General features: G+C 43.3%; 1 protein-coding gene across 1 annotated transcript in view; it reads right to left on the bottom strand.

The window, feature by feature from the left end:
• The window catches only part of nkd1 (NKD inhibitor of WNT signaling pathway 1), a 35,183-nt gene that overhangs the window by 5,081 nt on the left and 14,419 nt on the right, over positions 1-15,683 (bottom strand). Inside the window, exons 4-7 of the mRNA XM_080030968.1 lie at positions 8,335-8,392; positions 3,214-3,317; positions 2,921-3,016; positions 928-1,075 (exon numbers count right to left, since the gene is read on the bottom strand). Coding sequence (XP_079887094.1) covers positions 928-1,075; positions 2,921-3,016; positions 3,214-3,317; positions 8,335-8,392 — 406 coding nt within the window. The remainder of the gene's footprint in view (positions 1-927; positions 1,076-2,920; positions 3,017-3,213; positions 3,318-8,334; positions 8,393-15,683) is intronic.

A 15,683-nucleotide genomic window follows, 5' to 3' on the forward strand; every position in this document is an offset into this window, starting at 1 on the left:
TATCAAAGAGAGCTACATAGAGCAGCCACACACACACACACACACACACACACACAAACATGCGACAACAGTCACACGAGCCTCAGAAGAAAGCAACCTTTGTTTTGGGGTTTCACTTTGAAGATCTATAGAAAAGAAAAAAACAACAACGCTTCATTTATTCTATTTTCAACTCCCAGCCCCTTATAAAGGCACGGAATAAAATAAAAACATGCCGACTTCAGACATAGTTTATTAAGGACGCGAGATCTGACGCGGTTTCAAATTAGCATGAAGGCAACCGACGCTATTTTCAAAGCTTGCTCTTTTTGAATATCTTGACAGATATTTATAGCCAAAACAATAGGACACAAACACACAGGAATATATACTTTTGGAGATATTTTTTTCCCTGGCTCCTTGTTTACCAAGACGTCAGTGAGAAAAAGTTAAGTTGAACGTAGCTATATATTTCCGGCAGCACTGAGTTAGGGGGGGGAGAAGACGAAGGGAAGTGGAGACTTTGGAGAAAAGAAAAATGGCTGTGGTTATCAAAAGGACTCGGCACATCTCTTAAGGTTTCTTTCAGAGTATTTGAAGGCGCTGAGGGAGGGGGGGCGTCTCTTAGCTCTGTCACCCCCCCGCCCCCCATCATTAAAAATGAACCCCATTGAGTGGGAGAGATGGAGCGACGCCGAGGCTGCCAGGAACAAAGCTCTGACAGGCCTGAAGCAGAGCCGCCTTTCTGCATGACAACAAACACAATCTCTGGGTGAGCTGACAGCAGGCACACACACAGACAAGGGGGACCCCCAAAAGGCCCACTCTCTCCCTCTCTCTCTCTCTCTCTCTCTCTCTCTCTCTCTCTCTCTCTCTCTCCCCCCCCACCCCACCCCACACACACTCACACACACACACACACACACTGTTAATGCGTTAATGCTTTACCTGCTGCACCCTGTGTACAGCTTCTCCACCGCTGGCTGGAGTCGGGAGCCACTGAGAGCTTGACCCGCAGCGTCTTGCTGCTGCTGGGCGAGTGGTTGACCGAGGCATCGACCACCTCGTAGATGGTGTGGAGAAGGCTGGTGATGTCCTGTAGCAGGACATGGAAAAGAGCAGAGGATGAGTTAACTCTGGGCTTTTTCATACACAGCTTCCAGAGATTTGTTTGATCAGCAAGTATAAAACCAAGTTGGTGCGGAGACACAGATTTTTTTTCAGTACAAAGAAAATCAAGAGAAAAAAAAAGGAACAAAGGAGTCTATTCTTATCACTCCGCTCTTCGAATTCAATATAACGTAGCTTTGTGCATTAACAACTCCGTTTCATAAACTTCACGGCACGGAGGAGGAATTTAAGGGAAGTGACTCCAGTGAAGAGAGGGACTGGTGTCAGTTGTTTTACTCTGGCTTTCCAAGTGAAGCCATCAGACGTGGGGTGCGAACGCAGAAGACAAGTTATAAATTCATGAAAAGGAACGTCTTGGCGGAAGCAGAGGAAGAGGCTGACTGAGATGTCAGGACCGATAGGAGTCGAGTTACAGCTGTGGGAGCTCCACGCTTTCACGCTTTAATTCCTCAATGTCTCTTAAAATGACTGAAATTACATCTGCGCAGGAGGCAGCGCCTACTGTATGAACAGAACACTGTCAAATAAATGCACAAAAAGCTCAAAACCCACAGGAGCGCACATTCCCATGCAAAGCACCTCTTGTCTATACACATGTAAGAACACACAAGCGTGCAAACCCACATTTCCATGTAACTTAATTAAGATGTCTGTATCAAAAGAACATATAAAAAGAAACATTTAATAATTATCAACGTCAGTAGTACTTTAAAATGTAAAGTGATACCATGTTTACTTTAGAACAGGGTAACTGACCATATGTTGCCTCATTTGCACACTAAATGATGCATTCTCTTGTTGCTGTTTAACAGCTATATTTTGCACTGGCGAGTGTTTCTGTGCACCATGCTGAGCTAATGACTCAATACGCTGGATTTTTTTTCAAGGCAAAACAAATTTTAATTGTCCATAAAAACTCCACCTGTTAAAGCTGTGAAATAAACCGACTCATACAGTATCTCATATCTCATTAGCGTTCTACTTTAGAGGGTAACAATGCTTCACAATTAAAGCTCCTCTGACAGAACTACTGAGAATTGTCGTTTCTGGTTTCCTTTCCTGTTTATTATTATTATTATTATTAGGGATGGATAAAAAAGTTGGAAATGAAAGCTTCCCTCTCCCCATCCAAGCTGCTGCCTGCCGTTGTCATCTCATGAGCCATGGAGCCACAGGCAAACTGGCAAAATAAATGCAGAGCGAACCACACAGAGGACCGCTCTGGTCTCTTTGCGCTGTTTCAAGTTGTTTTCATAAAAAAACAACAGCTTTACCGGATGTTCCCCTCAGATCCATACCGGGCAGACGCAAGCCATAAGGTAACTCACAGGAGTGTAAAAGCACAGATGTTGCTGGATCTGGTCCTTAGGAGGGAGATGGAGTTGTCACATCCTAATTTTCTTTTTTCTTTTTGGGGCATTTTGCCAGAATAGGGCATGAATCTTAACATATACAGAGAAGTTGCTGATCTATTCCAACACCCAAGGCAATAGGGTTCATGTAGTTGTGAGCTGCTGACCAGAACAAATATGTAACAGTTAACATTTGTGAATTCAGAACTGTTAGTTTAATTTTCTTTTATGTAGTCAAATTAGAATTTTTTTTTATTTATTACATAACCACAACTTCCCAATACTGATGACTTCAAGCTATTTTAAGGTCTGAAACAAAACGAGATAAATACTTCAAAGAGGAATTTCTACTGCAGCTTCTGTGTGGTGTGTTTGACGTCTATTTACTTGTCATCTATTGATTCTTTAAAGGTTTATTCATCCAGATTACTAAATGCCCGTCAGAGGGAGGCTCTTACGTCTCTGGTGACTTTGCCGTTGTTGTCAAAGTCGTAGAGGGTGAAGGTCCACTCCTGTCTGTTATCCTCCTCCACAGACACAGCACACTCCAACTCCTGAAACAGCGCAGCATTCAACTATCAATATCATCCCAAGTGTGTGTAAGCAAGTGTGTGTGTGTGTGTGTGTGTGTGTGTGTGTGTGTGTGTGTGTGTGTGTGTGTGTGTGTGTGTGCGCGTGTGTGTGTACTGCCATTGCCCTAGTTTCATCCAGAGGGGAGGTAATAAACGTCCTGTTGGGTGTTGACACTCACTTCAAACTGGAGCTGTTTCTGTGGCCCTGCGGGGGATTGGCTGTCCCTCTCCTGAATCTTCTGCTCCACACAGCAGCTGTCTGTCTTCTCTGGGGGTAAAGCCACTGCACACACACGCACACACACACACACACACACACACACACACACACACACACACACACACACACACACACACACACACACACACACACACACACACACACACACACACACACACACACACACACACACAGGGAACAAAGACAAAAGAGTGAGCCTGAGGTTGTGAACGTTGGGTGCAGTCATAACCTGAGGACATGCCGTCGCCTTCAAGAGTCTCTTGTAAGCTCCTACTTCCGAGTTTGGCTCCACAATTAAGATGTGTCACACATTCAAATGCTACTGCTTGAAAATAAACCTACACAGCTTGACTCCTCACAGCGTTTGCCTCACTGCCTGTGTTCTAAACTTGTACTTCTATATTGAAAATAAGATATCCACATAATACATGTCATTATACGGAGACAGCAGGGGTCTGTAGTGCTTGGAATAAGTAATGCATACACAGTACAACCACATTTAAGTTTTGAAACTTTTAAAATTTTGTGATTGAAATTTTGCTCAGTTGATTAAAGCACAGAGCTTGTAGGGTGTATTCAGCACAGTTTGCTTTTCATATCAAGTAACAAGTTTATAAGTGTATCACTACAGAGAGCACTGATATCAAGTCTGGAGCTGGAGTCCAAAATGTTAATCCAAAAAAATATATATATGTTGAAACTGTGACAGCACTAGTTCTCTAATGGTTCTCAAAAGTTCTCCTATCTGTCACACATATAATAATAATACATTTTAAACTCTTGGCTACAGTATATACTGAGTTCCCTCTGAGAGGGGATGTGAAACATGGAAATGGATGACATTAACATGTCTAAAACATGATATAATATTATAGGCGGCATTGGGAAATGAATGGTGAATCAGACACAGCATGAAAACATCAAAAGGCCCGTAACGGACCCCCGAGTCCCCGACTCAGCGCAGCAGAGCTCATCAATTTATGGAATGACATTCACCGTCCATTACCATCCAGACATACAGTTAAGGCACACAGTCTGGAGGGAGCACTAATCCCTCATATGCAGTTAAGCTGACGATCCGTGTGGAGAGTGACACCATTTCCTCTAGAAGTCAATGATTTTTGAGTTTCCCTTAGCTACACTTTATAACACAGTATTTTCCCAGACAGGGTTTCAAACTGAGAATGTCCTGGTGAGGTGACATGCTGAGACCTTAATACTCCTATAACACTAAATCAATGTGTCTGAGACAGACCTATGTATGTGGTTCACTGATGGTTGCAATACCGCTGGGTTTATGTTTATATTCTTTCTTGTTATGAATCGGTGAGCACAGGCTACTATATAAAAAGGTAACAAAATACTTTTACAATCCTTTATAATAATCCAATTAACTTCATCATACATAGCATTTAATCATGATTGTGTTTTGTTATTAATGTGTCAATCGGGCTTAATTCAACAATTCATTTGTGACCGTGTCCACAGTTAACGCTGGTGTATTTTTGGATTGCACTATATTACGAGGTGGTCCACCCCGGGGGACAAAAATAACTGTTACTGTCTTGATGTTTTAGTTTCCGTGTTGGATGTTGGCCCAGATGTAATGCTACCGGATAACTTTCTCTGCTTTGAAATGTAGCATTTGTTTGACACATGAGACCGTAGATACACACATATAGTACAACTCAGATTGGGGAGGTGTACATGTTGACTGTGAGTCCCTATGAGGTAGTTACAGTTACCCACAAACCTCCTTTCTTCATTTATATAAACGTGTATGTGTGTTTTTGCAGGAGCTTGTTTCAGCCTTTGCACAGCCACTGTATGCTTCAGCTCTGGTCATTTAACTTTGCATGAGCATCAGCCCCCCTCCTCATCCAATCATAGCACTGCAAGCCATACACACACACACACACACACACACACACACACACATCCATAAACCCACGCACACCACACCCCTCTCTCTCTCTTTCTCTCTCCGCCCTCCCCCTGCTCCTCCACTTTGAAGTCCCATTCTCAAACCTTTTGGAAGAGGATCAGACCGGCTGTAAAACAGAATCACTAATTAATTAAGCCAAGTCAAATCTGAAACACTGTTTGTTTGCTCGCCAACGGAGCAGCAACACAACAGCCCAATTTCTTTCCTCCTGATCCAAAGCAGATCAAAGCAGACCTGTCTTCATCCCTGGGTAGGAGGGGAAAATGCCAAAAAAAAATGAAAGGCATCATCCCAGGGAGCTTTTACCAACTTTTTGGGTAGAGATGCAGCATTTTGGGGTCCCGCTATTTGATCATGTGAGGTGCTCAAAGGGAACATTGTGTGCGAGGGCAAATCTGTTCGTCAGCGGGCTCAATATGGTGGCAAGCGATGCTTATCTGGAAGCTAATGAAATGCCGGGAGGAGTAACAGTAATCTGCTATCACCCACCTCCCCCCTCTGACCCACACACACACGCACAGACACATACACAGACACACACACCACCAGAGACATAAGCCAGCTCTTTATGAGAGCAGCTGAGCCGGGGGATTGGCTGCACATCAGATCTGAGGGGCAAGACGAGGGCACTGGAGCCGGGCACCCTCCAAGCCAAGCCTGTGTGTGCGTGTGTGTGTGTGCGTGTGTGTGTGTGTGCATGCATACCCTCGTATGCACACGCAGAACCTGCCACACACGCCCAGCTCAGCTAGGCTACTGTATTACATGAACAGTTCCGGCAGCTCAATGCTGAGGTGATTTTGGGATGGCCTTTTGTGGTGATTGTAAAAAAGTACCCACAGAAGGCATTCAATCTTCTAACGCTCTTAGGGTAGGTCACACCTAAAAGTCCAAACCAATGTCTGAACCGAGGTAAATTATTTTTGTTCCACTGTATATTTTTGATCCGTTTAGGTTTGGTTTCCCATTGCAGTTCTGAGAGTGCACTAAAGAACTTTCAATGACATATCTAAGTCCTGTTGTCCCTAGACTGGACATTGATTGATTGATTGATTGATTGATTGATTGATTGATTGATTGATTGATTGATTGATTGATTGATTGATTGATTGATTGATTGATTGATTGATTGATTGATTGATTGATTGATTGATTGATTGATTGATTGATTGATTGATTGATTGATTGATTGATTGATTGGTCTAGCTGGCCAGGACTTCCTGTCATTGGTCCGAAAGTTTGAATCCTAAAAAATAGTTTTTCACACTTGAATGGAACCGAACCGCGGTATATGGTTATACATATGGTTATACAAAAGGTCTGTTCAGCAACTCTTCCCTTGTTTTTTTTTGTTTTTTTAAGATATTTTTTTGGGCATTTTTATGCTTTATTGACAGTGTAGAGATATAGTTGAAATGGGGCAGAGAGGGCAGTGACATGCAGAGAGCGACCGCGGGCTGGAATCGAACCCGGGTGCGCTGCTGGCCGAGGCCAATGGGGGGGACGCCCTACCAACTGAGCTAAGGGCGCCCCCTTTTCCCTTGTTAACTAAAAAGGACAAAAGAACTTGACTCAAACTAAAAAGGCCATGTAGGTCAAGTATTATGAAGACACTTTCATCACTGAGCCCCTCTTCCCTCTTTTGCAATCTCTGCTTTCAAGTTCTTAATCCCCACACAACTTTTTTGAAGTGCTTTTTAAAACTCAAAAGGAACAAAGGCTTTTGTGTGTATTGCTTGTCCCATCATCTCCGCTGACACTGATTTCTCTCGTATTTTAACTTTCCTTGTCAATGTCAGATGAAAGGACAATGTATCTGATCGTTGCACTAAATGTGGTTCATGTAGGGGACATCAGAACATCTTAAAACAGCTGTTGTGTGCCTCAGCAAGTACAACATTTATTCCAAAGAAAAATAGAGACCGCTTAAGAGAACAGATTGTTTTCATCAGGACATTAACACGTCAGCTGCCGATCAATCCTTTGATAATGAAAACTCGGACGTATACTGTCCACCTCTGGCTAAAAAAAAGTAAAAGTCAAAACTCTGAAAGCCGTTTTCAAAAGGGAAGAAGCTTGACAAAAGCCTGCTGGTGCGAATGGAAAAACTATTGATTAACCTCAACTCCACTCAACTTGATCTTCAGAGCAAAGCTGGTTAGCAAAACTGTGCCATTCTCCGAGACTGAGACCCCAATTTATCCCACCAAAGCTCTGGTATTGCATCACCCACAAATGTGACAGTTGCCTCTCCTTGCTAGCAGTCAGAGAAGTTTAACCCTTAAGAATAAGTGTGTTTTTTGTGTTTTTTCCTATGCACATAATCTATGGAATGTTATATTGCAGATTTTTTTTTTAACCATCGGCAGTTCATCACTGAGAAGGAACGGAGCACCGTGTTCTAATTAGCAACATCTGTCTTAAAGGGAGGACAGACTCAGGTTCAGCCCAGTGACTTCATACTCCATTTATCAGTGGCTTTATCGCTTGTCTCTCCACGTTGTCTATTATCCAGTGAAACATGGCTGAAATAAAAATGATTTTTTTTTTTTGCAAAGGCTGGTCTGGTTCAACTCTCCACTTCTGCCTTCACCTCACGTCCAATCCTGTCTTCAAGTGGGAGGGAGAGACTTTCCTAGACGCGGAGCTCTTAATCCAGGATCACATCACATCAGGGGGAAGAAACATGGAGGAATAGAGGCACTTTGCAGAGGGAGGGATGGGCGGATGAGAGACGGAGGAGGTGAAGGTAAAAGGTGACCTCGTCAGCACATTGTTTGGGCTCAGGCCATGGGTGTGGAGCCGAGGGGAAAGGATGAACAACCGCAGTAAAGACCCGTACAAGTATACAGGTTTGCATTTAAAGGTGGACACAGCCTAGCCTTTGTAAGCTGGTATGTAAACAAAGGGTATATTAACAAAGGGGGCCCACCGTAGCTAGCAACATGCCTATTTACAGAGCCTAGGATATGAATTAAGATAATATTCAGTGCTTTTGACAAAAAGTGATTTTGATAAGCATACTCAACCATTACATTGCGATAAAGAGGACCACAACCAGTGAATGAGCTGGTGAAGCCTTTTGGTGATGATGATGAAGAGCAGGCAGCTTACCTTCTAACCGGTAGTGCTCATCGCTGATTCCCTCTGCACATGCTTCATTCATGGAGTTCTGCAAAGAGAGAGAGAAAAAAAAAGACATATATCATTGTCATATAAAAAGGTGATGCATCATATTTTTGTCACGTAAAAACAAACATATTTAACGGTGCAAATCCACAGCCCAGCCTTCCCAACACAAGAGTGACATGCCCAAATCAAAATTACAGCGTTTATATATCTATATATGCAGTTTGAACTACTGTGCGCTGAGCCTCGACAGCAGCGGAAAAGTTTAAGAGGATGGTAATTGCAAGACTGAGAACAAGCATGGCATAAGACTGGCAGACAGAATTGAAACTATGAAAGAAGTATCTAAACCGTCCACCGCCGGCCCTGCGGGGACATTCTGAGAAAGAGGGCTGGTAGTAAAGGGCTATTTCTGTGGCGGGGCTATCGTTGCAGCGATACGTTTAGCGGCTTGTTTTCATCCCGGGCTGTTTTCACCCGGGCCCCCCTCTCCTGTCTGTTAGTGCATACCACAGAGAGCTGGAGGGACATGTGATCCCCGGGCTTCACTATGGAAAAGTCCGGGCTCAGGTATCCATGTGGCATTGCAGTCATCTGGCCGAAAAACCATTACTCACGGGCTGTCAAACGCATATGCATGCACACATCCTCCTAACACACACACATAGTCCAACACATACACAAAACATTCAAAAGACCCAACCCTTTGCCCTGGCCTCGTTTCAACGTTTTCCATAGCACCCAAACTAACCGCAAGAAATGTCGCTGTCAGTCATCGAAATCTAAATAATTTGCACACATTCTCTGCTGAGACTTAACACATTAACAGCAGTCTTATCATAGCTGATGATTTACCTTTACAATTAAAAGGTTAAGTCAGCGATTCTGGAGAACACTCTTCTCAATATCTACTACCTGTACGTATTGTGTATGCACTGTGCACTGGAAAAACTTCCAGTGTGAATACACAGCCTAGGCTCTGTAAGTGGGCATGTTGCTAGCTATGGTAGACCCCATTTGTTTCCTTGTTTAGATACCTGTTTCCAGAGCCTAGGCTGTGTATTATCACCAGATTATTTGAGTGTGCGCACACAGTACGGACAGCTAGCAGATCCTCAGGAGGTATTCACTCATTTTGACAACAAGCGTTCTCCAGAAGTGCGGACTCCATCTTTAATCACTAACTTCATTGAATCCCTCAAAGGATAGTGTAGGAGCATGTGTGTTTATTGTTTCCATTGTTAATACAGTAGATGTGTGTGTCAGAGGCAATGCTTTGACAGCGTGAGAGGGGATTTGGGAGTAATCCAGAGAGGTAGTAGGTCAGATGGTGTGATCCTACCCTCCTCAGAGTAGAGCCGGCCGGGCAGACGCGCTGTGGGTGGCCTCAACAAGAGAATACAGAAAACCACAGGAGTAGCAGGCTGGCTGTCAGACTCATACCCTCCCAAAGCAGAGACCCGGGATAAACCTGTGTTTGTTGTTGGTATGAATAGGTCAACCCACGGCCTGAGCTGGCTCCATGATACTGGTCTTGAGCTAAGTTTAAATTGGTCTGCTCAGTTTTTACGAAAAGAGAATCTATAGTTTATACAGGCATGTAGATACACTGCATGAACAGAGTTGGATTTCCCAGATTTAAGCTTATGTAGATATGAGTTCCGCGATAACCAAGACAGGTTCACGGGATTAGGCAATACAAACGGAATCTACTATTAAAATGGTGCGGAATTTGCCATTTGTTGGGTGAAACTACAGTACATTTTTCAAGGGAAAGTGGAACTTTTGAGGGGATACAACATGGTGACATTTACAGAGTTAAGCAGTCACTCCCACAACAATGTGGAAGCAGCCCGCTGAAACGCCTAAATCGGCAAAACAGCTACGTAATTTGACTCCAAGGCCTGGGCCACACATCATGCGTCTACTGCACGGCTGCGTCTGACCTTATTTACAGCGACTGTGTTAACACACTACAGCGGCCACACATTCAACCTCCGAGTTGAAGGCGCATCTGCAGCGACGCTCCACTTCACCTTAGGAGGCTAGCTGGCTTTTTGCCAGAGAGACGTGCGTCTCTCTCGAGTCTCTCTGCTTTAACTGATAGAGAAATACTCCATTGACAGTCATATTGACTTCATAGCAGCTTTCGCTGTAGTTACACCATTTCATGGTGTGTCCCTTTCAAAATAAAACTTCCCATAAGTGAATGTGGAGAAAAAAAAGCCCTGTCTTTCTCTATGTAGCAAGACAAGGCTTTTAGAAGCAGCAGCAGCTGAGACATTGCATGTGTGGCCGAAAACAGCGAGAGAGACGCAGCAGTAACAGACTCAGACACGCTCCAGAGGTAGACGCAGGATGTGTGTCCCAGGCCTAACCCCAAAATACAGAGCTGAACAATATCAGAATGACTTCTAGATTCAGGTGATCAGCTGTTTTTCAGTGTGGTTATTAAAATATCTTATCAGAGGTTTGGCTATGGTTGGTTACATGAACTTTGTCATACAAATAAGCTTGATTATGTTTATGTTTATGCAATGTGAACTTTGGTTTGCTTTAAAAGAAACCTTTCAACTTGCACTGGACCAAACTATACAAGACATCCGTCACAGGTTAATCAGTGGTTGTCTGTAAGCAGACTCCAGTCTGCAATAAAAGTGTCTCATATTTGACTTCTAAATCATAGAACTACACAGAAATGCATTACACAACTACTGTATAAAAGGAGGAGGGTTGGTTTGTGCATGTTGACCCATTCAGATCATGTTGACACTAAGACTGGCATCTGTTTCCACATAGCCTCAAAGAAAAAGAAAATTCCTCCACGATCAAAATCACAATTCACGCTTGTCACAGACAGACACGCAAACACACACACACAGTTTCAGCATCGTCAATGTATTTCTGTTTTTTGACGAATGTACCGAAATTATTCAGGGGTTAACCATGAACATGAGAAAAAGGGGGAAGAGGAATGTGCTAATTGGTTGTTGTCCATGGTGATGGATGGGAGCCGTATTATTAGTCCGCTAGGGTTACTCTGGGGGTTTGGTCTGGTCAGTGTAAAGAAAAAAATATCTCATGCTTTTTTAAGTTAAACTCACACGAGACACACACACACACACACACACACACACACACACACACACACACACACACACACACCCCTATTGTGAAAAGTATGTGAGTAAGTGTCTGACCACTAAATAGACAGTGATATACAAGTAAAGCAGGAATAGAAACAAGAAGCATTTTTAAACTGGGGTAGTAAAACCTGTATTTCTCATCATTTCTCATGAGTAGATGTTGGCCGGTCTGACTCACCCACGCTTACAATCTGTTTTAAAGAGTCTCTGAAGTCTCTAAAGAGCCCCTCCAGACCCACCGACCCGATGACATTAACACTTTCGAGCTTAGCTCTCTAGTTTCTGACTTTGGCAGTGATTGATGAGATTGTCCTGTGCCAGAAAAATAACATGGTCCTTTCCTGTGTTCCCACAAATCATTTTCAAATGTCTTTGTCCAGCTCCGGAAAACAGAGATTTTCAATGGCAGCAGTAACTGTTCTGGCCACAACATTCAGAAGATAAATAGAGTAATACCTTAAACCCCATAAGGAACTTCTATGATACACTTAACAGTTCTGTCACTCCTACTTCCTTTTCCTATTAGTAAGAAGCCATAGCTTCACACAGCTAGACCCAAACATCTCCATTGCTCCTCATTTGTTTGCATTTATGAAAATAATATTTCCTTTTGAGTGTGTGGTTGCTGGACCTGGTTCTAGACCTTCCTTCTACCTAACAACTTCTGGCTTCATCTGCTTTTTGCTACGAGTCAGATCGTGATATGACTCACAAACTCCATCAAAGTAAAGTACAGATTGTTAAAATAAAATGTTTTACAGAAACCCATCAGGTATTTTTGCACAAGAGGAAAAACACAACAAAGCAATATTTCACATGAAAAAAACAAGAGACAAAAGGTGCGTTTGAAAAACCACTGTATATTGTAACACAATCTCTGATACCAAACTGAATGCAGCTCAGAATGCAAAGCGGAAGGCTACTAAACAGATGTCAAAAGGCTGAATATATTTTGAAAAGGACAGAAGTTTTAAATGGCATTACACTCTCACATACTAAAGTAGCAGAAGTAGAAGTTCTAGCGGCAGTAACTGCATGTTAAAAGCTGGTGCTTTGTGTCAGTCTAGTTTGTTCAGCCACAGAGAATGATGGCCTGAACTAACTCCCTTCTTTGATTAGAAATGAAAGAGATCCAAGAGGATGTGCCTTAAAAGTGCAGCGCTGGCCGCCCCCCCCTGCTGTGATGACTTCTCAACTAATGAGTAAAGACGAGGCTCAACATGATGCAACATTTGCAAACAGTTAGCGAATCTGAACGGTACAGGCTATAAATAAGAGAACCAGGTCTCATTAAACTCTGGCATGTATGCACAATGAGAGTAGTAACTTCATGCATGTAAAACAGTAACCACAAAAGAGCAATGTCAATGTCTTTTTAGTCCAGCCATTAGCCACCGATGGGCTTCCCTCGAGACTCCTGCTAATTCTTAGGGTCAAAGGTCAGTGTGGGAGAGCATCTCAGACCAAAGGAGAAGCCCCCCCCCCCACATCCTCCCACCCAATGAGGCCAAACCACAGATTAGACAATGTGAATGTGATATGGTGGCCATATTTGGCAGTAGTGCTATAAGAAATACACATGATTTGATTGAGATGCAACTCTATTCTGCTTGTCTTTGTAGTTTGGGGTCATTGCCGTTTTATCAAATCTACAGTGAGTTCTTTGCAGGATTGGGTCAGAGGTAGTGGTCTCGGGGCACAGACGAGCATCTTTTTAAGGGCACTTGAGACCAGCTAAAACAATTTTCCAGACATGATGTTAAATGTTCTGTGGAGACCCGTGCATAAAGCATTTTGCCTTCAACAGCAGCCAGGTCCTTCAGAGCTTCTTCAGGGCCTGGAGGACAAGGGGCTTGTATGGCCCCTGTGTGTTTTAAAGTTGTTCAAGCGCCTTCACAGAAAAAAGTGATTTATTACTAGACTGTAACACAGAACACAGTGTGCCTGCCCCATTACAACATCCCATCCACATTTCTGGCCGGCCTGAGGGCATGTTTGGATTGGCCATAGTTGCAACCATTTGGCCAACCTCATCAATGGCACACTTAAAAATAATATATGAATATGAACATACCAAAGACAAATTAGCATATTTAAGAATAACAATATTTACTGAACAAACACGGTTTCATGTTTTTTTATTGAAGAATGGTGACCACTCTATTCCCCTCACTTTGTCCATTGCTTGTCAATGATACCAAAAGAAATAACCAATAAAAAGGGCTGCTATTTCTCAAAGTGCAGACATTACAATATAAGTACATCAATAAGAGTAAAAAGCATTAGACTGAAGTATATACTTCAATATTTGAGCTCAACAATATACATTTAGGCATACAATTGAAAGGGAAATGTTATTACCAACACCTACAGAAAAACAAACCTATTCCTTCTGGTTCACCTCAGTGTTGCAAGTGTACTAATATATTAAGCCCAAAGATATGGTGAGTGAGTTGGCATAAAATGATAACTAAAATAAATGTTATCCCAGTCACAAAAAGTTATTGTAAGTCACCAACCTGAATTGTACCCGGGAGAGAGGCTTTCACTTCACATCCATAAAAGAGCAGCAAGTTTGAGGCCACATTCTTAAGGAAATTAAATGAAAACGCCACATTGACACTATACATTCTCATCTTGGCTGGCGAGTCCAAAATTACAGTCTTGAATAGTTGGGTAACTTCACAGACGTAAAGGAAGCTCTTTTTTTTGGTGAGTTTGAATCAAAACACTTTCTTCAAAATAGTGTAATAGTTTTAAATGAGCCAATGAATCCTTTGGTTGCTAACCTCGATCAGCATGATTATGAATGATGGCTCTACTGAGCTAATGTAAAGCAGAGCGCTGCTCAACTATCATAAAGTTAAAAAAGTAAAATTTTGGGATTGTTTCTGCATTAATCCTCTGGATAGAGAGACCGAGAGACCGACACAGGGAAAAAGCCAGTGAGCACAAGCTGGCACAGACCAGATTTGGTGAGCGAGTTGCCTCCAGCGTCATCCTTACTCTGCCACTGCAGACACGGACCCACTGGGCCAATTTTTTTCCCTGCTGTGAGTCTGTGCTTAAAAGCATAAGGGTACATTAAAGTGCAAATAATATGTACTTGTATGTGATTGTGGGAAAGTCCCACAAGGCCTCTTGGTCTCTACGCTGTCTGCCTCCGCGACCCAGCCACACAGGCCGACAATTTATGCGGCCGACGACAGCTCCCCCTGATCACGCGCCAGGGCTCGGCGGAGGCAGGCCTCCAGAGCAATGGCAGCACTACTGGCACTCCATCAAAACCCAGGAAAAATCTCATTAGGGCTGCGGCTGGGTTGCCTCCTTCTCTGCCCCCCCCTTACCCGCCGGATGAGAAAACACCTTCAGCTCTGCAATGTGCAGAGCTGTGGTGCCCATGATGAAGCGACACACATGAAAGGCCTTTTAGCCAAGTGGGCGCGACAGCCAGAGTGACACAGACAAGAGAGAATGTGGAAATAGCGGCGGTGCTTCTCCAAGTAAATGTCTGCTTCCCCCCGGGCAGGAGACGGCTGAGGTCGCTGACACTCGCACAAGAGCCAGCCGGCACCGGGGAGGTTGAAACACAGCAATACAAAGACTGAGAATGGGATTATTCTCACTCGTGCCATATTCGCCATAGCTACAGCATGTCCAATATCTGTGCTTCAACGTAGATTGACAGGTATAGTAGACTATCATTAAATACAAAGGAACAATACAAGACATGTGAAGGCTTACTGTGCCTGTGCCAGATGTGCTAAGGTGCACTTAACTTGTCGTCATGTCTCTGTACTTTGACCTGTAAACTTAGTGCACTTGGTAAATACAATAGCTTTGACTGATAGCAGTCATTAGCGGAAGTTTGTGATTTACAAATGGTGAAAACAGCTGTACGACAGGGGAATTTTTAAATTTTCCAAAAGTGCACATCCAGCACCAATGTGAAATCCAAGTATTGAAGAAACAACGACAAAAAAAAAACTCTTATTAGTTTTAGAGCTGCAAATTAGCTTATAGGTGTAGTGTTACTCGCAGAAGACCTGCAAAGAGGAAATACCCATCCCCCTCACCAATCCCAAAGAGTAAACTGAGATACACCGGAGGCACTTTCAAAGGACTGAGCAGCACTGCTCTTGGAATCTGGAGCAGTGCCTATCCTGCGATGTGTGGTAAAGTGTGGAG

Source organism: Ammodytes marinus (genome assembly GCF_949987685.1).
Source record: "Ammodytes marinus genome assembly, chromosome: 1".
In the NCBI taxonomy this organism is placed as follows: Eukaryota; Metazoa; Chordata; class Actinopteri; order Uranoscopiformes; family Ammodytidae; genus Ammodytes; species Ammodytes marinus.